At 44.1% G+C, this 26454-nt stretch overlaps 1 protein-coding gene across 1 annotated transcript; it reads left to right on the forward strand.

The window, feature by feature from the left end:
• The first annotated feature begins 292 nt into the window (after nt 1-292).
• LOC136850527 (RNA helicase aquarius) lies at nt 293-25722 on the forward strand. Its single transcript, XM_067124114.1, has 2 exons — nt 293-513; nt 21184-25722. Exon 2 carries the CDS (start codon nt 21244-21246, stop codon nt 25450-25452), a length of 4209 nt encoding a protein of 1402 aa, XP_066980215.1. The 5' UTR covers nt 293-513; nt 21184-21243; the 3' UTR covers nt 25453-25722.
• The last annotated feature ends 732 nt before the right edge of the window (nt 25723-26454 follow it).

Below are 26454 nucleotides of genomic sequence, written 5' to 3' on the forward strand. Positions count from 1 at the left end.
ATTAAATTCCCGAATTCGACTCAATGCATTCTCAGTGGCTTCCATCAGAGCAAAGTATCGTTATAGTGGAGTTGTTTGCAATATGAATATCTTTATTCCTAACCGATTCCACGAAGAACGTCGAGGATGAAAATACCATGGAAAATGATTTAATCATTTTAAAACGGACGAACCTAGTAGAAACACCAGAGAAAATTGAAAATCGCGATAAGAACCCGACAGAAAATGAGCAAATGAATGATACTGCGTTCCATAAGGCTGGAATGATGTCAGGAGTGAAAGAAAACTGACGTTAAAGAAAAGAAAGAAGAAGAAGAAGCTCAGTTTGCGCGCAACTGTCAATGTTGATGAAACGTTGCGGTGACGGAAGGAACCAAGCCACGGGATTTACGGTATCCTGCACAGCAAGACGCCCCTATAAAACGCTCCGACCACTTAATCCGTGATCCTATTTCACATTTAATGCGGTCTCCTAATACACTGACCGTCCATCACCGTATCTGTGACTTGTTGGTAAGTGCACCTGGCTGGTAGTTGTTGTTGTTGGTAATGGCGAATCGGTTTGAGTAACTTTCAATGGCGGGGGGAAAAAACCCGACGAAAACAAAACTGGCCTTTAATAGAAGACTGTACTGTGTCCTGACCTGACCTTTTATCTTAGAGGGACATCCCCAAGGGGCTGGTACTAAACGCGGCGCCCGTCTTGCGTGGAAACGTGCCCCAGCCTAAATGACTTGCGGCCCCGAAACGACCCCGAACTTGCCCCGGGCGGCTTCGTACCCCCTGGACGCCCCCAAAATACCCTAACACTAGACGTCAGAGGTGGCGTCAGAGCCTGTTTCTGTCGTTCTGCAAACTACCCAAAAGTCAATATTAAAAGGTAGAAATGACGACCAGGGTATTATCGTGCCCATTTGGTTTGTTAAATACCACCATCCTATATGCAGCACGGGTGCCGTGTTTAGTACCAGCCCCTTGGGGATGAATGTAAAAACGTAAACAAAACACATAAACATCGGAAACATAAACAAAAACGAAAAGAAAGGCAGTACACATCTGGTCAGCGACTGGTGGGAATCAGGCCACGTAGTCGTTTTCAGTTTTACCATCATAAGCAGCTTGCACGTCCTACGTGTTATTTAAAGTCTGTAGGTTAAACGTAGTAGGCTAGCATAGGCTAGCTAGGAGTGCCTACAGTTTAGGCGGGCCAAGGCTGTGGTGTAGGTTCCGTCTAGGGAACTGGCGGACGAATACGAACGAGACAAACTTTCCCTGTTAGGTCCTGACCTAACCGGACGTAACCAACCTAACCTAACATAGGGTGGCGTGCCCTAACCTGGCCGGGGGGCGACCCCCCAGAAAGCGTGAGGTCGCTGGGTTGCGGAACTACTGGTAAAATTTTATAAGTTGCCAATATAAAATACCACGTAAGCTAGGGGTAGGCCTGTTGACTGGTTACAATTTTGCCATATTAGCTGTGAAGAGGAGGGAGGGTGGATTTTGTCTTGCCTTATAAATCCTAATTAGATGACGAGCTCTTTTCAAAAATGTAGGTTACAATTTCATACCATGTATTGGCAACTTATAAAATATAGAATACAGAACTACTTACCTTGGCGGAGTTATTGTAGCGCGGGCAGAAAATGTCACGCGGCCTGGCAACCGAAACTGTAAACTACCTGCTAGCTAGTCTAGGCAGAACTTGAAGATCTTTGGTAGGAACTTTTTGGTATCTTTATACCATGATTGCATTTTTGACTTGAAATTAATCACTTTTCGTACACAAATACAAACCTTTGTTCTTTACATACAGATTTACCTTGTGAGGTGGATTGGGCATTTCCACTCACTGACAAGGTAGCCAGCTATTAACAGGCAGGGGAAGCTTTGCTTCCGGCTGCTGTCACGTCCAGATGTCTGTCATGAATAACTGCCTGATTTTGGCCGCTCGAACTTTCATTGATTAAACTTGAGTTTTCCTTTTCCCTTTTTGGTTGCTATGTGTTTGTATTGCATTTTTCAAACGCGTTGGTCAAATAAGCCTTCTTGCAAGGAATTAAGTTTGTGTTTTCCTTGCCAATATGAATACTAATTTCATCAAACATGTAACGGCTTTTAGTAGTTAAACTAGACAATAGCTGTTTTTCAATGGTCAGAAGACCATTGTAACAGGTAATCACTCAACCCTTCAGGATCGCACCAGTGGCTTCTGTTTAGTGCAAATTTGTGCAGTTGGCTGCAATGCCGCATTCTTGTGCATGCGTGTTTTTCGCTTATCCGTATACCTATCGCTTGCTCTCCTATGACTTTTACTCCTTTTGCATGTGTGCCTGTGGCTTGTACACCTATTGTGCATGCATGTTTTACACTTATTCATATCCGTACGCCTATCGCTTGCTTGCATATGGCTTGTATGCTTATCGCTTGTGAACCTATCGCATTTATGCCTATGGCTTATGCGCCTATCATGTATGCATCTGTGGCTTGTATGCCTTTTGCATGTGTACCTGTTGTGTGCACACCCGTGGCTTGGGTGCTTATCGCGTGTGTGTCTGTGGCTTGTATGCCTCATGCGTACACACCCATGACTTGTTGCGTTCATGTGGCTGGTATGCTTATGGCTTGTTTGTTTGTGACTTGCACTCGTATCGCCTGAGTGCCTTTAGTTTGTGCTCATATGCCTGTGCGCCTATTGTTTGTATACCTATCACTTGTGTGCCTTTTGCCTGTATGCCTATCACTTGTGTGCCTTTCGCTTGTGCACCCACTGATTGCGCACTTACCACGTGCTCCTATGGCCTGTGCATGTGTCTCCTCCTCGACTTCACCTGCCTACAGTGAAACTTGGCGTGCGCTGTGGTTTTCGGCTTCCATTTAAGTGACAGGTGGTGGTTGTTAGTAGTCTCAACATTTTGTTTTGAGGGTTTCAACTTCTTTCCCACTTGGGGAGGTTCTGTCAGAAAACACAAACTTAATTCCTTGCAAGAAGGCTTATTTGACCAGTGGGTTTGCAAAATGCAATATACAGTAAACACATAGCTGCCAAAAAAGGAAAAGGAATCATCAGCGAGTTTCCTAGACTGTGGTTTTCCTTTAGATTAAACCACAGTCCTTATGTTTTTTCCTTGAGCGCTCGCCACCAAGTGACAAGAAGGTTTACTGCGGACGATAAATCGAGTTTCTTCTAATTCAACTGGAATTTCTGGCGGGTGAGCTGAGCCATCAGAAACTCACTCTGACGCCTGAGTGGACCTTGAATCCCCTGATCTGTCGGCTTTGTGCTTCTATGGGGCAGGCCAACCTTGTCTCTCTGCCACCTTTAAGGAACCTTCTAGCATGGGCAACAGACACCATACTGCAAGATTGTTCCAACCTGGACCTCCACGCTCTTCCTCTGTTCGACATGGTCAATGAGGGGCTGAATTCTTTTCAGGCTCCTCAGATCATTGCCCTGCTCTGAACCATAATTTAGGGTACCCGTATTGCTACGATTGATTGGTGGACTCTCCAAGAATCCTTCCACTATTCGTTTCGTCTCGAATAACCTCTCTTTAACCCCTTCACCACCGGGACGTACACATGTACGTCTTTTAAATACAGTAATAAAAGACGCGGCGATAAACGTGCGTCTTTTCATCCCTCCTCGAAAAATAAGCTGTTTTCTTCAGCTTGGATGGGTTTTAAGAAGCTCCACCCACATTCATTCAGCCAATGAGTGTCCGATGCGTGACGTCATATTCATATGGGATATTATAAGGGTATTGTGCAGCATGCCAGTGCGCCTCAAGCTGTTATTGAAACATTGTTCACGATCTTCTGAGTAAACCATCTGGATTCGAATGCTAAACTTTTTTCCCTTTTGATTGCAGTTATTTTACAGTTTTTTTTTTTTTTCAGTATCATGCAGATTCTGGGGCTGAATACCTGCAGATGTCAGATGATTCTAGTGATAGAGAATCTAGAGGATGTATTTAGAAGACATTGAACCCATTGTCGAAGGTTGGCGGTTTGATTCCAGGTGACAATGGGGTCTATGAGCAGTGGGATGCATTTGTTTCTTTTCTTGTGATGATGTTATTGACAGACTGTGTGAATGGAAGAATGCTCGGGCAGAGGGTATTTGGTCAACAGGAAAGTGGAAGGTAAATGGACTTCTGTGGAGGGCTGTCACTCGTGATGAGATGTATGTTTTCAAGCTTGCTGATGATAATGGGGGTGAATAAAATGCCCATGTATTGGTCACGAGATGCCATGGTTGGGGTCCAGGATCTTTTGCAAAAAGTAATGTCTCGAGCAAGATTTCTTTCGGTTATTCCTGTTGGCATTGCAATGCCATAAACATTCATTGATGTATATGCTGCGTATGAACCTAGACTAACTGTTTCCGTAAGAAAACTAGAATTACTGCTATTACTTAGTACTATTTTACTAATACTTTACTACTTTTTCTGCTACTTTATTTCTACTACTTTACTACTAGACCCTTTAAGCTGTTTCTATTTCTGCAATTACTTTTCCACTAAATATTTCTCTTTTTCGATATTATATACATATATATATATATATATATATATATATATATATATATATATATATATATATATATATATATATATATCATACATATACACACACACACACACACACATAACCATATATATATATATATATATATATATATATAGTATATCGGTAAAAATATTCATTGATATATACACAATGTTTTCATAAGAATATGAAAAATATGAATATGGGAGCACTGATATAACCGGGGTCTCATGCGGTATATATCGGCAGTGCAACAGGCCAGTGGCGAAGGGGTTAGAGACAACCAGGAATCAGCTTCTGCTCCTATGTTGATGTTGAGCCACACGCCCTCTGTTCCTCATACCGCGGCGTGTGTGTTCGAATCTACAGAGTGTTGTTCCAGGTCGGCTGAGCAGTGGTTAAGTTTGATGGGAGGAAATGGTTCGGAGGAAGGCTGCCAAGGGAGGTTATACAGGCAGTCCTCGATAACCATTGGTTTATCCAGTTTTTGGCTCTTGCCTAGCGGCGGATTTTCGACCTGAGGAATCATCGCTGATAACCAGTTATCGCGCTGATCACTGGTTTTGGCTCTGGTAACCAGGAATCAGTGCTATTATCGCAGATTTTCGGTTATCGTCACGCTGTTGGGAACGGAACCCCGCCGATAACCAATTATTGGCTCCGATGACCAGGAATCAGTGCTGTTATCGCTGATTTTCGGTGATCTGTGATTTTCGGTTATCGTCACGCTGTCGGCAATGGAACCCCGACGAAAACCGGGGACTGCCTGTACGCCCCCGACTGCGCCTTTGGTGGCTAACCCTTCTTCCTAGTTTCTCTCTCCCCGGGAAGCTTCCTCTTCTGGCTGTCTCTCCTTCATGTTCCTCGCTCGCTTCGTCGAGCGTGGAACGACGGCGGGGGTGGGGAGCGGATGTTCAGGACAACCTCCTCTTGGGGGCCTCTCTTCGTTCCCTTGGGGAAATTTTCTCTTGGGGCAAGAGGAGTCTCCCTCCACTAACCCGACTGTTACTTCATCTAGCTTAGCGGTTGAAGCTCTCCTTGGTCAGCAGGCAAGTGATCTGCAGGCAGCTTGGTGCTCCCTTGGTCTCTCAGGCTCTCCATCTCTGCAAGGCCTCCTGTCTCACCTGGCAAGCACCCCAGTGGTGATCCACGCTGCCACTGCCATTACAACATCGACGGTGACCATGACAGCATTTGCTAAGATGCTGGTTACCGTCTCCACCCACATCGGAGGGCAAGTGACTGCTGTCCCGGCACCCCAGCATGTGGTGCCCCCGCCTCCAGGTTTTGCTGTGGCTCCGCCATCCCAGGCCATACCATCCATGATGGTAACTTCCAACATGCCCCATTTGATGGTTCCGGCCCCTGCTGCTCCTGTGGTCTCTGATGTCCGGGCTGCTGTTGCTGCTCCACCTGGCCTGGCTGTCCCAACCGTTACTGTCATCGCTTCTGTCTCTGATGTTTCTGCTGCCCGGGCTGCTCTTGCTCCTGTTGCCCTGGCTGCCCCGGCTGCTCCTATGATGTCTGCTGCTCCCTCTGGAAGGGAGATTTGACCGCCATCCTGAAGACTACGAAGAAGGCGGCAAGGAAGAGGTTCCATAAGGTTTCGTCATCTGCTACCTCCCATTCATCTTCCAAGGCTCGTCAGCTGAAGAAGAAGAAGGCTGTTTCTCCCCCCCCCCACAAGAAGTCCTGCCCTGGGACTTTTAAGGGGCTGCCTCCCTCCACAGGGAAGCAGTGGGATCTCGTCGGCTCTTCCTGGCCCTTGGGTGCAGGAACTGGATTACTTCGAAGGCTGGTGCTGTGTCGGGTCACTCTGAGTACTCAAGTCTCCAAGGAGATTTGAGTATCCCAAACCAGTGCTGGAGAGAGCTCTCACCATCCCGGTTCAGGCATAGGACAAGAGAAAGAGTCGAGACATGCAGGTGTCTCGTCTCTTCTTGCTGGCACTACACTGGAGCTCGGCTAGGTTTCCAGTCTGGTGCCTTGGTCCCTAGGGTCCGAACACCTGGAGAGACAGAGAGGAGGTCCCCTGTTCAGTCTTCTTCTCACAGGGTTTCGACATTGCAAGTTCTTGCCAGCCAGCCATGTGTTTGACTCCTGCCAGTCCCCGATCGCGTTCACGCAATCAGCCTGGCTCATGGCTTGCACGAACCACTACAGCTTCCGCGGGACAGTGCTTTGCCGAGGCGTAAGCGCTTTCATGGATGCGCGTTCCCATCACCATCGCAGACCACCCCTCCTGCTGGTTCCGCTGGTAGGACTGGTGGGAGTGCCCAGTCCTCCTCATCTGTCCCCTGAACCTCCTGGAGTTTTACTGGGAAGCGTGAGTTGGACAGGAGGAACTCTGGAGAGCTCTCTCCCCAGAATTCCACCGTGAAGGCTTATGTTCCTGGCTCAGTCCTCGGATCGAATCGGTTGTACGCCCGAGTGGTGCAGGAAAGATCTAAGGGGTCTGCCGAGGTTCTCCTTCCAGCACGGAGAGTAGATTGGGAGGATCACACCCTGGAAGGACTCGAGGGTCCTCTTCTTCAGGATGCGGACACCCCCGAGATACAGAGGACCTTTGCAGAAGTCATCGCGCTGATTCGTCAGCACAGTGATCTTGGGGAAGGAGCCATGCCCTCTTCTGTAGATTGTCCTAAACTCCTCAAATCATTTTGGGGTCTTAAGAAGGAACCCAAGGTTTCGGTGGTGCTGCCGTGGTCCTCGCTTGCCGAGGGGATACTCAACCAGGTGAATAATCTTGTGTCTGGGCAGGAGAATTCGCTTCTCTCGAACTGCTCGGACAAGCTTCTTCCCCCTCCTCTGCTTTGACAGAAGCACTTCTACACGCCCTTGGAGGGGTCCTTGCCGACCAAGCAGGTTGACCCAGACTTGGTTTGCTTGGGTCCCGGCCTCTCGCTGCATTACTTACTTTGGAAGGGGCATGGCAGCCCTCCAGGCAGTCTCCTGGCTGGATCTGTGGTCATTCACATTACCCAAGGTGGCTGCCTCCTCAGGTTCTGTCGTTCCTGGGGAGGACTCCACTTTCGGGAGACTGTGCCATTCTGGAGGTTGGGCCATTTCCTACCTTACCCACCAGATGGCAAACCTGTGGGCAAACCTGTGGGCAAACCTGGTGCTGAAGAGAAGGGATTCTGTCCTGTCTCAGATTGCCAGGTCTGTTGGTCACAAGTCGGCAACAACCCTAAGGAATGGACTGTTGCTGAGTTCCGCCTCTCTCTTCCCTAGGGAGTTGGTGGATGCTGCGGTGGACAAGCTTTGGGCCGAAGACAGTGACCGCCTTGTCTATCAGGCAGTGGCCAAGACCTCTGGGTCTTCGTGCACCACTGCAGCCCGACCTTTGGGTCAGGCTAACGTTTCCTTGGCCCCTAAGAAGACCCTGGCTTCGAAGGGCGCGGAACACCCAGCCTTCTTCTGCCCCTTTCAGCCCACTTTCCAGTCTGGAAAAGGGGCAAGGGGAAGAAGAAGGGGAAATGCTAGGGGCAGGTTTCCCCTCCAGCTGCTGCCATTGGTGGGGGGGTTGCCTGTTGAGCCATTGGGCAATGTCCCGGGATGGCAGCTTGGCCACCCTCACCAACGGAGTTTGTCTCTTACCTAGACCTGGGTTGTGGATGTCAGGCAAGAAGTGCAAGCCATGCTGAGCAAGGGTGCGGGATGGATTATCTGATCATAGAGAAAGCCTCTGGGGCTTGGAGATGGTCATAGGCCTCTCTCCCTGTCATTCAGGATGGTGCTCTCAGTGCTTCGCCTCTGTGTAGGACTTGAAGGATGCATATTTTCAAATACCCATCCATCCGTCCTCCCGCTAGTACCTTCGGGGAGACTCTGTTCCAGTTCAGGGCACTCTGTTTCGGGCTCTTGATGGCTCCTCAGGTGTTCATGCAAGAGGCCACCTTAGTGTCAGCTTGTGCCCATTCGTGCGGGATACGCCTGTTTAGGTATCTCGACCATTGGCTTATCCTGGCGAGCTCCTGCTCACAGTTGCTTCAGGACAGGGATCAACTCCTCGAGTTTTGCCGCAATTTAAGGATTGTGGTAAATCTTGAGAAGTCCGATCTCACCCCCAAGCAGAGGATGCAGTATCTGGGCATGCTGATAGATACGGTAGCAGCAAGAGTCTTTCCCTCGGACTCTCGTATCAGCATGTTCAGGAAGGCAGCACAGCTGTTCCTGTCTTGACGGGAACAGCCAGCTCGACAATGGCATGTTGTCATCGGTCACCTGTCGCCTTTGGAGAACCTGGTCCCTCATGGGCGTCTTCATCTTTGTTCCCTTCAGTGGTGACTGAAGGAGTGCTGGTCCCAGTCTCGAGACCCTCAATCCTTTCTCTTTCCTTCCCGGGGGAATTGAGAGAGGATCTAGACTGGTGGCTGAACGACAGGAACCTCTTGAATACTCCCCCTCCGGACATGCTTCTCTTCTTGGACACATCAACTGAGGGATGGGACGCACACCTGGAGTTGCTGACTTCGGGAGTGTGGAACCGAGATGACAAGTGCCTTCACATCAACAGCCTGAAACTCAAGGCGGCCTTCTTGGCCCTCCAAGAGTTTCAGGATCGAGGGATGGGACACTCCTTGGTTTTGATGAGTGACAACACCACATTAGTGGCATATGTCAACAAGCACTGGGGTCTCGTGTCCCTTCCACTTCACCAGTTGACAATGCAGGTGCATGAGTGGGCTGTGGCTCACTCGGTTCGGTAGAGCTGTCAGCCAGATACATTCCAGGCAAGAGGAATGTAGTGGTTGACAAGCTCAGCTGTCAGAATCAAGTGGTAGGAACCGAGTGGTCCCTTCACTCGGACATCACAGAGAGGTTGTTCGATCTGTGGGAGCGTCCAGTCATAGATCTGTTCATCACCCAGCACAACAGAAAATTTCAGGTCTTCTGTTCAGTCGTGCTGGACCCATGGGCTGCTGCAGAGGATGCCTTTCCTCTGTTTTGTCTGATCCACATGGTGATCAGCCAAGTGTTGATCACCCTGGCAGTTATCCAGCATCTCTTGTGAGTGAGAGGCTTTTTGCGCCTCGCAGCAACAGAGATGGCTGGATACCTAAGACAGTCCTCTGCAGCAATATACCAGGGAAAGTGGGCTGTTCTGTGGTTGATGTCGTAGACGGGGTCTTTCTCTGGTCGGAGCTTCTGTTCAATAGGTCGCAGACTTCCTCATCTTCCTTCATTGAGAGAAGCTTCTCTCCATTTTAGCTGTAAAAGGCCTGCACTTGGTCTAGTCTTGTGGCTGAAAGGAGTAGACATCCCATCCTCCTTTGAGATTTCGCTGCTGATGAGAAGCTTCGAAAGGTCTTGCCCACCCAGGGACCTCAGGCTCCCTGAGTGGAATGTGACTCTCATTGTAAGGAGCCTGACTCGTGCACCATACGAGCCTTTACGAGAGTCGTCAGACAGGGATCTGACCCTCAAGACCGTCTTCCTGCTTGCCCTGGCATTGGCGAAGAGAATAGGAGAACTGCATGGACTTTCCTTCAATGTTAAACACTTGAGGGGATGGAGATCGGTTATTCTCAATTTCATCCCGGATTTCGTAGCAAAAACTCGGAACCCATCGGTCCCTGACACTAGGTTCGAGTCCTTTACGATCCCCTCCCTAGAGGACTTTGTAGATAATGACCCAAACGAGATGCTACTTTGTCCCGTTAGAGTGCTGTGGTGCTATCTGAAGAGGACTCGCCAGCTCCGGGCTGAGTGTCGATGACTCTTCGTTAGCACTGGCTCGTCTAAGAAAGAAGTGTCCAAGAACACGATTTCTTTCTGGCTTCATGAGATGATCAGGAGAGCGTACTCTGCTGCTGGCAAACAACACCAGCACCTTCCACCCGAGAGCTCACGAAGTTGGGCATTGATCCAATCCTTGCATTCCAGAATAACCAATTGGTTTCATGAGGGACCACTTTCACCTTGTTTTACCTTCGGGACATTGCCCACAAGTCCTTGGACACTTTTTCCTTGGGACCTGTGGTGGCTTACCCGGCTCCTCTAACAGGACAGGGTTGCATCTTGCCTAAGATGCTCGATTGTGGATGCAAGAATGTATGCGAGAGTGACTGACCTCTCCTTCTTATCCTTCCCTCTCATCGGGCAGTCGATGCAGGTAAGCCCATACTTTGAGCCTCCGTTTTATTTTTCCCACCAGAATTATAGAAGCAAACCCGCTCCTCCCTCTAAACAAAAGGAGGAAGGAGATCCTGACAATAAGACAAACCCAATGCTTGTATTTGCCTTACTGTCTCCGGCCTTTTAGGTTCATCCTAGCCCTTGTTTGTTTGAGGCTCTGTTTATCTTCCTCGTACAAAAATGCCCAGAAGTCTGACAATTGATAATGCGTTACCACGCCCTGATTAATTTGTCAGAGGCATGTTTCTCTTCCTCACTCTGTTGACCAGGAAGAGAATCCCAGGTGTGGCGAACTCCAGTCAGTTCATGAGACTCACTCAGATTCCTCCCTCCCAACCAGTGAGTCTTCCTAATGTAAAGGACCGATGGTTTGTATATTGTGTAGGAACAAAGCACAATTTTTTAAAATAAACTATTTTTCCTAACTATACAGACCTGAGGTCCTTTACATTACATTTTTGTGCCCACCACATACCACCCCTCAATCTGACACCTGGGCCAAAAGGCAAATTGGAATGTTTACATCTGGGTGGGTGGGTGGGACTCCCGCCTAATGGACAGTAGTTAACTGCCTAACCACCCTGTTCAAAAGTTCAATGGCTGTTTCTAGCTCCCCTGTAAGTAATTCCTAATGTAAAGGACCTCAGGTTTGTAAAGATAGGAAAAATACAATTTACTTTAAAAGATTGTGATTTTGCAGTACCTTGCGTTTATTAGTAACTGGCTTGGCAATGTGGAGGGAAGCAGAGGATTTTCTCCTACTTTCTCTTCACCTTGCAGTAAGGTAACGAGTGTTGCGAGAACCCAGGGGTACATGTACCTGGAGCACCCACCACTTTCAGTGGATGGGTCGTGGTCTTTTTTTTTCAGTGCAGGTGAAAGTGTTATCTGGTTGTTTTTTTATTGTGGTACTGCACATAGGGCAAGGGCGCTTTTGAAGTTTTGCAGGAACTTTCAAAGTGTTGCTAACCTTCGGTTAGCTCCTTCACCTCAAAACTCCCAGTTATGCTTTGCTAGCCATCGGAGAACTTCCCTCGCCGCAAAGTTCTCACTAAAGTAGGGGTGACCCTTGGCTGTTCTGCCATGCCCACTACAGGTTAAGATGAGCACTGACCAGAGGCAATTTTCTGTTGCAGGCCCTCTTAACTAATAAGGAACTACAAGCATTGTATTCAATGCTAGCATTTTTTTTTATATTTCAGATTCATTACATAACTTAATGTTTTGGAGTAGAATATGTCCATTTATTCCTCCTTTCAATTTGGAATCAGCTGTGTAATTACATGGTAAGTTACTTTTACAAAAATGGCATTTTTATGGTAGAATAAAGTTTTATATATTTATTTTATCATATAAATGTCTCATTTGGAATGAATCTTACCTACTGTTAAAGTTAGCTTTATCTTCGTGCTGTTTGATGTGATTGGCATTTAAAAAAATCAAAATATGCTTGGCTAACTGGCTAGGACTCTCTTTGTATTCATCTGTTTCCCACCAGATGGTGCTGGAATGTTTACCTTCTGTTATATTTCTTCATGCCGGCGTGTTAAACACAGTTATGATGGACTATAGACTATATTTTGATGATTCATGGCTAATTTCTCCTGTATGGTATCATGATGGTTTTCTGTTTTTGCTTTCTGTCATCTACAACAAGCAGAGATGAAAGCATTAGACTGTACAGGAAGGAGTTTGTGAAAACCAAGTGTTTGGGTTTTGCCGATAACAACGTAGCCTGTGTTAGCAGCCATGTTAGACTAGCTGCCCAGGCTGAAGTATGGTTATCCTGATATGTAGAGTATGAGTGTTTGATGAGAGGATGTAAGTTTTTGTGAAGTATTGGAGGATGTTAGCAGCCGATAGTTTATGTAGACAATTAGGGCACACCAGCAGCGTACTCAGTTTTTTCCTTTTGTCTTCCAGTGTTGCTTCTCCTCCTCCTTCATTAGCCTACCTAATAGCCTAGGTTAATTCCTCTCTCTCATTCTGCTCTACCTTCTTTGCTCCCTAAGTGGTTCAGGAGAAAAATAATAATAATTAACATACATTCTTATATTAGTTAGGTTCTGATCGAAATATTAGGGCCAAAATCACCCCTGCTGACCAGACCCAGTCGTTGCCAAACTTCGCTGACCAGACGAGAAACAACATTTTCAATGTGATATGGACGATGGCTGATATGCCCACAGTCGTCTGTAAAGACAGAGCTGAATAGTAACAGCTTCAGTGTGTCGAGAATGAAGGACTAACCTGAATGTCTTCCTAGGCCGAACAATTCTTCGAAACATCAAGGTGTCAAGATCGATTGTCACTAACACCGACTCTACTCACTGAACTTGTCTGTCATACATACTGTACATCATCCCGGAATGTGTTTGGTTGACTGCTGTGCTGAATGTGATACTTCAGACCTGTGCACCCACCCCATCAAAAGATCGTCAGTTCATGCAATGATGGCCATAGGAGTCTGATAGAATGAACTCATTCCCTCGGTTGTAGACGTTAGCAAAATGGATGTTGAATACTATCGATGTAGGTGACCGATGAAGGTCGTAATGTATGTTGGAAACATCTGGAAGAACGATCCATTTGTTTGAATGCCTTGGCCATTCATTTGATGATGTGGACGTTTATTGAAAATGTTGGCTGACCGCTACTGATGAGTATGACCCTGTCAGTTTACGTTATGAAGGTCGTAAAAGTTGGTAGAATGTCCCATTTGCTCGTATGTAGATGGTATGGTAATGTTCATTGGCTATTACCAAATGATCAAGCTAATAGACATGCTGTTGATGCCTTTGAACATGGGTTGTCCCCTTTCTAGATGTCAACAGAAGTGCTATCAGTGCTCTTTGCCCGATGATCAGACGAGAATTGGTGCTTCATGGTATGGCCACAGGCCATCCCGTTCTCTTCCCAAACCTTCACGTGAGCATGGTCAGTGTTCTGTTCCCTTACACGCCATCCTGAGGCAACTTTCCTTAGAGAGCGACCATCTTAGTAGGAGAGGCTCCAAGCTTATGTCCATAGGCAGGGGAGATCAAACCAAGAATATGATATCCATGAAAACAACCAAGGAGAGTTGTTATCGGTCAAGTTGCATTTACGTATTATTCCTTCCAAGCAGACAAGAACTGTCATGTTCATACGTATTATTCCTTCCAAGCAGACAGACGTGTCACGTTGCATGTACATTTAGCAGACACAGATGTGTCACGTTGCACGTACATATACAGACATAGACTTGCCATGATGCACGTACGTATTAATCTTTTCAAGCAGACACAGACGTGTCACGTTGTACGTAAGTATATTACTCCCAAGCAGACACAGATGTGTCACACTGCACGTATGTATAATTTCCTTTGAAGCCAACACAGATGTGATTCGTTGCATGTACGTATAATTTACAAGCAGACACAGACGTGTCATTCCATATACGTGTATGTCTGTGTCACACTTCTTGGAGAACGTAGTTCTATGGGTGTTTGGAAACCGCAACGACATCGTTACCAACACAGACGTGATTCGTTGCACGTATGTATAATCCTTCCAAACAGACACAGACGTGTCATTGCACATACGTGTATGTCTGTTGCGCTGACGGATGTTGAACACGGCAACCTGGCACTGTTCCCGAAAGAACTGCAGCGAAGGAGAAGGCACATGAAGTCTGCACAGTCCCCGAAGAGAAGATGAAGAAGAAGACTCTACTTCCACTACAAATTCAATGACGAAGAAACCCTAGCACTGTTCCCACGTGAGAACGTGTAGGTGGGGTGAAGTAGCTCTTGCAGCTACGACACGCAGCTACGTAGAACTCACTCCCAAAAGGAGGAGTAACGTGGTATTCCTTCGAAGCAAGACACGGATGTGTCATGTTGCACAGACTTGTTAAGCCAAGCATGGCTGTGCATCCTTCCTGGCTGAAGACGATGACCTGGGAGAGGGCTGTACTGACGGGAGACGCAAATGACGAAGGAGAAGGCGTGACTTCTGCTGCAAATCCAATGACAAAAGGCACCCAGGAACTGTTCTCAAGGAAGATATCCAACTGTGGAAGTCACTTCCTGGCAAAGATAAGAGACACGAAGGGATGAAATCGTGTCCACTCCAAGAAAAGGCAAAGTTGTTAGAAACTCGAAAGGATCTAACAGCTGGAACAGCTTACAACGACGAAGACTGTTCGGGGGTTTCCTCATCATCTTAGCAACAAAGAGAGGGGAAGGGAGCAAGTCTTCGACATCCCCCCAAAGACGGGGCAAGAAGCGACACATGGACAGGAACTCCCACTGGTCTTGTAGAGTAAGTCGGGACCAAATGCACTGACAAAGATCTTGCACCACCAACCTCCATTGTTGTGGGTGAGGGGGGAAAACTTGCTAGGTTTAGGCAAGACGTATCCCTTTATGACTGCATATGAAACCCACACCTGGAAACACGAAAAATCCGCCTTGCCCCAAGCCTCACACATACGTAAAGATCTCAGGTTTGTATCTTAGGAGAAATACAAATTACATTAAAAATATGTAATTTTTCGACCTTTTTCGATTCCCCTGTGAGAGAGAAGTTGTCAGAGCCTTGAATTCTGCCTGTAGCCTGCCCTCTGGACTCCCCTGCTTCAGTTGGTTGTCTCCTGTGATAGGGAAGCAAGGTGTGTTTCGGAACCAAGGTTCTGTGCTCTTCGACAACTCTCACCGTTTTATTTTCCTGGTTCGGTTTTGGCTCCAAGCTGCCACACAGCTCCGGCCAAATGTGTTCCATTATTTGACTTATGTCAGTTGGCTCGTGTTGCCAACTGTGACAACCTGAAATTTTCTAAACATAGCATTTTTCCCTCTAAGTTGGCAACACTGGCTGACTCCCATTAACATCCCTTTGGAAAGTTTATTGTGGTGTAGGTGGTCAGTAGTGTTAGAATTTCAGACATTTTACATTTGTTTCAGTAGTTTTGCGCTGCATGTCAGTTCTGCTGTTTTCTTTTGCCCCGGTATCGTCCCCAAGCGGACGGTAACCCTTCCCCCTCTTACTCAGTTTTTCTCTATTGTCTCGTATTCGTCACCTTTTCATATAGCGGCTCGTCTTTGTCCACCACTTACTTATCTAGAGTGAATTACCCTGGTGTTAGTCAACTCTCACTTTTCAGTATTCGCTTCTCGGATGCCTTCACAGTTCCTTGATGACATTGTGCAAGAACCCTCTTGCTTCCCCACCCTCTGTCCAGTATTTACTCCGGCAAGCCGTGACATCTTTACTGACGTATTTCTCCGTGTAGACTTACATGTTTCGACCATGATGTGGTTGATTCTCCTTTAGCATTTAAGTGGTGCATACCTTGCTTTGTTCCGTTTTCACTTCCTTTTGCTGAGGATGATTCCGTTAACCGGCCCCATTAAGTCTACTTATACCCCAGCTCCAGTTAAAACAAGAAGTTACTCTGTTTATGGTAGGCTGTGTTATCATGAAGTGGATCCTTTGGGAAATGGATTATCAGTTGAAGAGAATAAGAACTGTTTGGTTCGGATTCCACAATAAGCTGTAGGTCCCGTTGCTAAGTAACCAATAGGTTCTTAGCCACGTAAAATAAGTCTAATCCTTTGGGCCAGCCCTCTCTAGGAGAGCTGTTAAGCAGCTCAGTGGTCTGGTAAAACTAAGGTATACTTAACTTAGTGTTATTAACTCTGCTCCTAACTTGAGCAGTGTTTTGTGATCACAACTGTGTGTAGAGTGAGCCTTTTATGGTAGCTTTCAGATGCCACTTCATCTTTTTCCCATTTTGAAGCAGTTTAGAGCCGAGTTAGGACTTGCATACAATATACTTTTTCACCACCACCTATTCAACTTCCAGTTTCAAGTTCTTGGACCTAGGAATGAAGATTCCTGGTAAGGTAATTTGGCCTAATTGTGGGGCAAAAGTACCATTGAATGCGGTATTTAGTTCTTAGCATTACAGCCTGATTAATGTAAGATTAATATAATTGTAATGTTTGTGCATGCATATGTACAGGCAGTCCCTGCTTACTGGCGGCATTGGTTAACGGCTTTTCTGTGTTACGGTGCTTGGCCAGTGACATCGTCAACCAGATTTTCAGTGCCGATCTCTGGTTAACGGCACCGTTAAGTGGGGATTTCAGCACCAGTAAATTATTTCGATTTTTAAACAAAGAAATATCACACAGTGTCTGTTGCCCAAAGCTTTGAGGCTATGGGGCAGGTTGGAACTGTCAAATAGCCAAATTACTAGACATTTCTGACCAAGGGTAGAAGAGTCTCTCTCTGTATTTCTCACTCTCTCTCTCAATCTCTCTCTCTCTCTCTCTCTCATCTCTCTCTCTCTCTCTCTCTCTCTCTCTCATTCTCTCTCCAAAAGGTAGAATGACAAATGGATAAATATATAAACAGATACTTAGTTCAGCCCTTCACTCTCTCAGGAAAAGATACTGCTAATTTGAGTCTATCTACCTATGCAGTGTGTGTGTGTGTGTGCATAGTGTTTTAAAAATGCATAGTAAAGGTAGTACTGTAGTATATCTTTGGAAGATAAAGAAAAAAAAAAAAACAATTTTTTGTTGTCAGTCGCAGTAAGGAGAAATGGATTAACATTCCTCGAGAGATTGAAGAGATAAACTCTCTCTCTCTCTCTCTCTCTCTCTCTCTCTCTCTCTCTCTCTCTCTTTCAAAGATTAATACAGTAGTAATAGGATAATAATTTAAGCTACAGTATATTTGATGTAGGATGATACTTAAAGTGAAAATTGGGGAGCACTGTAGTTCTGTGAAATTCCAAGTCTTTTTCTGGTAGATAAGTGAGGCAGTCTCTCTCTCTCTCTCTCTCTCTCTCTCTTTCTCTATGGCTCCAAAACATTTTGGAGGGTTTTTTTGAAAGACTCGATAAAAATGCAGGTTACGTCATTTTCATGATACTCAGAGGATTAAAAGTAAGGTTTTCGTACAATTTTCGACAATTATTTTGGTTTACGACGATTTTCAGCTTACGATGCTGCGTCAGAACGGCACCCTGTCGTAAACTTGAGACTGCCTGTATTTTAATAGTTTTATTACAAATAATGTATTTAGTCACGAAAGTTATATGAAAGTACGGTAATTAGTGAATATTTCTCTATGAAAAATACTGCGAATAAGCGAATTTTCCGTGAATAATGTGTACAAGTACCATCTGACTTACAACCTGCTCGACATATGACCACTCGCACTTACAACCGTACTTCTGGCAGCGGGGCTGGGCGGGCTGCTGCATAAGAGTACACGCTGTATAACAGTTGACCACTGGTTACTTGGCAATGTGCCATCTTGGGAGAGCTCTCTCATCACTCAGGCAGCATCATTTTGAGTTACCCTGCTTTATCAGCAGCATCATTTTGAGTTACCCTGCTTTATCAGCAGCATCATTTTGAGTTACCCTGCTTTATCAGCAGCATCATTTTGAGTTACCCTGCTTTATCAGCAGCATCATTTTGAGTTACCCTGCTTTATCAGCAGCATCATTTTGAGTTACCCTGCTTTATCAGCAGCATCATTTTGAGTTACCCTGCTTTATCAGCAGCATCATTTTGAGTTACCATGCTTTATCAGCAGCATCATACAGTATTAACTGTATTGTGGACTGAATTCCAAACCGATTTACATTAAAATCGACTTGTGACATGCATGCAAGAAATGAACCCATGCATAATATACATCACATATAGCAATGATTAAAATATAATGGTAGAAGTACATTATGGTAAAAAGATTTAAATAATGATTGTACACTACATTACAGTACTACAGTACTGTATGTAGGTACTTTATATAGTAAAGGTTTGATATTATGCCATACCCATTATGTTGGTCACTTTCTAAGGTTCAACTTACATCCAATTTGTTTTACAACCGGTTGGTTGGAACCAAGCCCAGTTTCACAGTTGTTATGCACAAGGCCATCGAGCCTAAGGCATGTCCTGTCTCAAGTTTTTTCATATTATACTCCCTTTTTGGGGAGTCATTCAGTTTGATCCTGGCAGCTTTTCAAAAGGACAAAAGATAAGTTCTGTAGACATGTAGGACACGTACTTCCATTTCCCGGTACAGTACTCCTGAAGTCGAAGTATAGTATTCTCCTGTGAGTTGAAGTCTTAGCAGTATGGATTCGTCTGCTTGGTGTCAGAGTGCTGTAGTTCTCCCCAGTTTTGGCAACTAGTTCGTTTCTCCTCAATTTGTTTTTATGATGAGAATTATGTTGTGTGCTTAACCTTAGGAGTGGACATTTTGTACAGCATTGACTACCTATCCTTTTCTGACCCAGTCATTTGTTTATCTGGAGATGAGGATTAACTACTGTATCTCTTGTTAGAAGTTTTTTCCTACAAATAGAAGGTTAACAATTTTCTACCGCTGTTGAGAACTATATGGGTTGGCCTGTAGACCCCAAGAATCTTTACACTGTCAGGTGTCTCAGAGGCAGATTGAGGGGCCATTCTGAGTTACATTTGTCAGGAAGTGGAAGTGTAAACATCCTACAGCTCTTGGCAGTTTCGAATAGTCTTATCCAAGTCTCAGTGCTTACATGAGACAACAAGGAGACAAATCAAGACGTTTGTTCAGGCTAGCAAAGAAACTACGGTATCCTTTGGACAGAGTTCAGCAATGTCATTCGTTTCCTCGTTTTGTCCTAGGGCAAGGTCTCCAATCAGATAGTCTCCTCTTCCTCAAGTTTGCCAGAAGTTGTGGAACCTTTAGGGAGACCAAACACCCATCTGTTCATGGCTGCCCAAAACACTTCACTACCAGGTTACTGCCGTCCATGCCAGGCTCCTCAGGCATGGGCATTTGTACTTCCTTCTAGAATGGTCAAATCTCAACTTTTAGGCTTTTCCTCTGTTGGCTGTTTTTGAGGAAATACTCAACAAGTTGTGAACTTTATGGATCACAAGAGTGATTTTGTCAGTGCATCCTTGGCCCCAAAGGGAATAGTTCTCTTTCCTGGTGGTAGATGTTCTTCGTCATCTTCCATTCAGGAAGGATCTTTTCAGACAGTCTTATTCTAGAAGAATTCCATCAAACCTCCACATACCTCATTTCACCACGTGGAGATTGTCAATTGCCTGTTACTAATTAAGGGCACTTATAGAATGGCCAAGGAATCAATCCTTAAATCTAGAAGCCCCTCCACCATTAGACTTGTGCTTCAGTAACAGTGGTTATGTTTTGATCTTGGTCTTGTCCTGAGTGATATCCAGCACCCATTCCACTAGGTATCTTGATTTAAGCTCTCCCAGTATCTCAGATACGCAAAGCAGTTTTCTGTCACAGCGATCAAGGATCAAAATTTACATTTCTTTCAGTTTTACATCATGCTGACTGGAATTTTACTCACAACTTAAAGTTTGAAAAGGTTTTCAATTTTTTTTTATGGAAATTTCTTTTTCTAATCAGGATTTATGATGAAATTTAGACGTAAGCCTTCAGATGTTGACATAACCTCAGTTAAGCCTTTTGATAGGGCATCACTTAAGAACTTTGAAGACTTTTCCTTTAGCTCTTGTTGCGGCCAAGTGTATTAGTGACCTTCAAGCCTTTTTTGTTGGGGGCTTTGTTCTAGTGGCAACCCCTCTCTTTTCCTTCTCTACTTGGAAAAAAGATATAGAAGAGTAGGCAATGTTTGGCAGCGCTTATCGGCACTGATAACCGGGTATTGGCGCTGATAACCGGAGATCGGGGCCTCTGTTAGGTATGTATTGGCGCCGATAAGCAGAAATCTGTGCATATTGGCGCTGAAAATCGCTGATTTTCGTCGCTAGACAAGCGCCATAAAACCGGATCGCCGATAACCAAGCCCCACTGATAACCGGGGACTGCCTGTAGTCCTTTTTCCTAGTGAGGATCCTCTGACAAGTCTCATTACGAGAACCTTACACCCTGTTTTGGTTCCACCAGGCAGGAATGTTGAGAAGCCTTTTCTCTCCATTAAAAAGCTTTTAGTATTCTTGGCTGAACTCTGTTTCTCTGGCTGCACTAATCCACCATCCTCATTCAATGTGGTGGTCAGCTGACTTTAACAGTAAGTAAGATTCATTCTGAATAATGATAATTTTTATGATAGTATTAAATATTTGGATACTGACCCACTGTTAAAGTGGAAATCCACTTATTTGGATACTGACCTACTGTTAAAGTGGAAACCCACCCAGCCTCCCCACATCTTAGTGGGTGGTCATGAAGAAGTATGACAGTGTAAACATTCCAGCACCATCTGGTGGGAAACAGATGAATACAAAGACAATCCTAGTGAGTTAGCCAAGCGTATTTTGACTTTATTTTTAAATGCCAATTGCACCCAGCAATACTGACCTACTTTAACAGTAGGTCAGTATCCAAAAAATTAATTTTATCATGAAAATTATCATAATTTAGAATAAGTACAGTATTGTAATTGTTTCTGTAAACTAAACCTTGGTCATTTACTAAGACAATTGATGTTTCTTTATTTTTCAGACTTATAGAATTCCCTACAAACTGATTATGTAAGGAACATTGCTGGAAGAAGACTCAAGAATGAAGGGGCTAACTGTTGATCAAATCAGTGCTGATCGGGTTACATTTTTAGCTCAGCAGTATTGGTCTCCGGACACCAGGGATACTCATCTTTCTTATGACCCTCAGATAATTGAGGATGTTTATGAAAGTGAAGTTAGGGCAACAGACTTTTCTAATAGACGTATTGTTGTACTAGAATTAAGTCAGTTCTTAGAGAACTATGTGTGGCCTAATTACTCGGAAGATGCTTCCCCTGCACATCTTATGTTAGTTGTCATTTTAGTCAATGAGAAATTCCGTGAACGAGTGCCAGCTTGGGATTCATTTGTTAAGCATCCTAATCCTTTCCCTAGCTTTCTGCGACACTTAATGAAGGCCTGTTTAGATGATGGTTTGACATTCACGGTGAAGGAGCAAACTCACATGATTGTATTTTTAAATCACCTTTATAATAGTATTGAGACAGACTTAATACGAGATGGAATTAGCCACACGGTATCATATAATATATTAGAATGTTTATCTGAAGGTCAAATGCAAAACGTTCTGAGAGAGTTTCCAAACTGGAATAAAGCTATAAAGAGAACTGCTCGGCACAGAAAAAAGCTGCAAGGTGCTGAATTGGAAAATTTTGATTTTGACACCAAATTTTTATATTCTCTTATGCAACAATTCTTGAAAAAGCTATCTCAAGTTTCTACAAATGAAGATGAGACAAGTGAGGATATTGTACATTATTGTGAAAGATTCTTAGAATTGATGATTGATCTCGAGTCTCAGCTACCTACCCGTAGGTTCTTTAACACACTTCTTCATTCAAGCAATTTTCTTGTAAAATGTCAGTTATCAGCTCTAGCAAGTCGCGAGGAAGGCAAACTCTTTTCACAGTTACTCTATATCTTGAAAGTATTTGGTCAGTTTGAGATAAATGATAATACTGGACAGCCTCTGTCAGATTTAGATGTTATGAAAATTCACTATGATCAAATTAAACAGTTGCAGAGTACCACTTTTAAACATTTTACAAGCTTGACACAATTTAGTTTTTCTAGTGTGGCTGCAGTTGATGATGCCAATACTTTACGACAGTATATTGAACAGTTGGAAGATGAAGAATTGCAAAAACTCTGTCATTTGATGCATCTTTTGCCCAAAGAGGATGAAGGGGAAACTGACAGAAAATTCCTGATTGAAATTATTCTGTGGAAATATCAGCGACGCATTTCACAACTTGAAGCAATCAATAGAATGCCATTGTATCCAGTTGAAACTATCATTTGGGATGACAATATTGTTCCCTCAGAGTACTTCTCAGGGGATGCCTGTTTGGCTTTACCTAAGCTAAATCTCCAGTTTCTTACCCTTCATGACTATTTGTTAAGAAATTTTGATCTTTTTAGACTTGAGTCAACCTATGAAATTCGACAAGATATTGAAGACATAGTCATGAGATTGAACCCTTGGGAGTCTGAAACTGGTAGTGTTGTCTTTAGGGGATGGGCTCGAATGGCACAGCCAATTGCAAACTTTGCGGTGTGTGAAGTAGCCAAGCCAAATGTAGGTGAGGATAAACCCTCAAGAGTGCGTGCTGACATAACTGTCAACTTAAGTGTAAGGAGAGAAATAAAAAGTGAGTGGGAAGCACTTAGGAAACACGATGTTTGCCTTATACTATCCATAAGCCACCCAAAAGAGTACCCAAATCCAAATGGATATTTTCCTGAAGAGTGGGGTATCAAGTATGTTCGCGGATGTGAGGTAGAAGGCATGTTAGATGAAAATGGAAGGGTTATTGAGGAAGGCCCAGAACCAAAGCCTGAATTGAAGGGTGAAACCAGAACATATCGAGTATGGCTTGATTGCAATCAGTACAAAATTGATATGGATAATTTAAAGTTGAGTGAGAATCACGAAGATGTTTATGAAACCTTTAATGTATTAATGAGGAGGAGGCCAAAGGAAAATAATTTCAAAGCTGTGCTCGAAACAATTCGTGACCTAATGAATACCAAGTGTGTTGTACCAGACTGGTTATTGGATATAATTTTAGGGTATGGAAATCCTGGAGCTGCTCATTATTCCAAAAGAGAAAATGCATTGTCAACACTGGATTTCAATGACACATTTTTGGAATTTGATCACTTAAAGGAGAGTTTTCCTGGCTATACAATTGTAGGTAAGGAATCTGTAACATTAGAACCACCATTCAAGTTGACTTTTGAAGATCAAAAAACGACTAAACGCACAGCTGATGAAGAGGTCAAAGAATCAAAAATCATTCATGTTGAGCCTTATGTTATACCAAATCGTGGTCCTTATCCTTACACTGTTCCTCGTAAAAATAGAGTTAAGTTCACCCCAACCCAAGTTGAGGCTATTAGATCTGGTATGCAGCCTGGGCTTACTATGGTTGTTGGTCCCCCTGGAACAGGAAAGACTGATGTAGCAGTTCAGATTATTTCCAACATATACCATAACAATCCTGCTGAACGGACTCTTGTTGTAACTCACTCAAATCAGGCTCTCAATCAACTTTTTGAAAAAGTCATAGCATTGGATGTCGATGAAAGGCATTTGTTGCGTTTAGGTCACGGAGAAGAGGCCTTGGAAACTGAAAAAGACTTTAGCAGGTATGGACGAGTTAATTATGTACTAAGTAAACGTTTAGAGCTATTGGATGAAGTTACACGACTTAAGGAATCTTTAGGTGTAGCTGGAGAAATGGGTGCATCCTGTGAGACAGCAGGATACTTTTTCTTGCAACATGTTCTTGCTCGATGGGAACGTTACATCAGCAGAGTAACAGCTACGCCAGGAAAGCCAGTAAATGTTTCACAAGTAAATGACCTATTTCCATTCCATGTGTTTTTTAGCAATGCTCCTCAACCACTCTTTCATGGTAAAAGCTATGAGGAAGACATGGAGATAGCTGAAGGCTGTTTCAGATATCTTGAAAACATTTTTACGCAGTTAAAAGAATTCCGTGCCTTTGAAATGTTGAGAAGTGGATTAGATCGCACTCGGTACTTACTAGTTAAGGAGGCCAAGATTATTGCTATGACATGTACCCATGCAGCCCTCAAACGAAGGGAGCTTGTTGATCTAGGATTCCAGTTTGATAACATTTTGATGGAAGAAAGTGCACAAATCCTTGAAATTGAAACGTTCATTCCATTACTCTTGCAAAACCCGGAGGATGGGCGTAATAGGCTTAAAAGGTGGGTCATGATAGGAGATCATCATCAGCTTCCACCAGTAATAAAAAATATGGCTTTTCAGAAGTACAGCAATTGTGAGCAGAGTTTATTTACACGTTTTGTCCGACTTGGTGTGCCAACTATTCAGCTGGATGCTCAAGGTCGAGCCCGTCCTTCTATCTGTGCTCTGTATAATTGGCGATATGAAAAGTTAGGAGACTTGCCTCATGTTACTTCTTGGCCAGAATTTCAAGTAGCTAATGCAGGAATGTGGTTTGACTATCAGCTTATCAATGTTGAGAATTTAGAAGGACGTGGAGAAACTGAACCTAGAAAATATTTTTATCAGAATCTGGCTGAAGCAGAATATGTAGTTCATTTATACATGTACATGAGGCTGCTTGGGTATCCTGCATCCAAAATTTCCTTACTGACCACCTATAATGGGCAAAAAGAGTTGCTTCGAGACGTAGTGGAGCAGAGGTGTGCTCGCAACCCAATTTTTGGCCGCCCACATAAGATTAGCACAGTGGATAAGTACCAAGGCCAGCAGAATGATTATATTCTTCTTTCCCTAGTTAGGACCCGTGCCGTTGGTCATTTAAGAGACGTGCGCCGCTTGGTTGTTGCTATGTCACGTGCCAGGCTTGGCCTGTATGTTTTTGCACGTGTTTCATTATTCAAAAACTGTTATGAACTCCAGCCTGCCTTTTCACTTTTAACAAGAAGACCATTGCATCTGCAGCTGGCGCCGTGGGAGAATGTTCCTTGCAGTCGCTCAAACACTCAGCCTCCAGAGGGTAAACCAGTTATAGTTAAAGATGTTACTCATATGAGTAACTTGGTGCACGAACTCTATTCCAATGTGTGTGCTTCCATTAATGCAATTGTTTCATTGCAAGCTGGACCTGGTTCTATGCAAACACATGAGCTTCCACCAGATACAGGGGCTCGATATGACTCAGATGAGGAAGTGCAGGCTGAAACAGAAGACACTGAGGAATCAGTGATGATTGTTAATGAAGTGTGATCACTGTGCTCTCTTGATGTAAAATTTTACTGTATATTGAATGTAGATGGAGTGGATGGATTTTTTTTTAGAGATGTGCATATTGTAAGATAATTTCTTGGTTCTGAAATTGATGAGTGTTACACAAATGTTGATGTTTATTTTCTAGGACCAAAGTATATGTGCATTTTTACATGGTTGAAAGCAGTAGGCTCTTGAAATCTTTTAAAATAAGTATTGCTGTTTTATGGTCATTATGTACAAAGAGTTTTGTATAAATTTATAAATTAATTTTTGTAAGTTTTTCCTAATAATCCCAATGTTACCTCAAAATTTCTTTTGATCTGATATCAAGATAACAGTCTATTAGGTTTCCTTAGTTCTAAATTTTTATTTACTATTTTTTCCTACAGAAATACAATCCATCGCCTTCCATATAGGAGAACCCTCCAGTGCAAGCTGGGTGACAGATCCTGAACTTGGCAACAAGGTGGTTAACTGGTGGTTACATTGGGGTAAGTGGGGAAATACCCGCCACTGACTGTCAGCAAGCACTTTTTCTTTGGCTGTCTTGAAGGGTAGCCGTCTTACTACTCTCTCTCTCTCTCTCTCGCTGTTGTTGAATGCAGGATGAATATTTGGTTCATTGTTTATTTTTGGTCATTTGTCTGTGGTTTGGTTTTCCTTTCTGTGTATCATGGAGAAAAAACAAGACCACAGATGTTGCATGGGACATGGGCTGCCTTGTGGGCACTTCATGTCTCACATAAACATCGACCTTCACATACATTGTTTCTTTTACACGGGGGAGATTGTATACCTGCATTTTACCCTACAAGCATTACATTGGTTAGCCTTTCTTGTAGTGGGAGAAGTTTGGTAGGAATAGGAGAAAGGATAGAAAACATTTGCTGGCCTGATCGGGGGTTGGGGAACATACCCTAGGTGATACCAGTGAATCTTGATAGTTCCATCTCTCTTCCCCTATGGCTCATATCCTATTTCCTCCTACAAGTACTACCT

The sequence above is a fragment of the Macrobrachium rosenbergii genome, chromosome 22 (assembly GCF_040412425.1).
Source record: "Macrobrachium rosenbergii isolate ZJJX-2024 chromosome 22, ASM4041242v1, whole genome shotgun sequence".
Lineage (NCBI taxonomy): Eukaryota > Metazoa > Arthropoda > Malacostraca > Decapoda > Palaemonidae > Macrobrachium > Macrobrachium rosenbergii.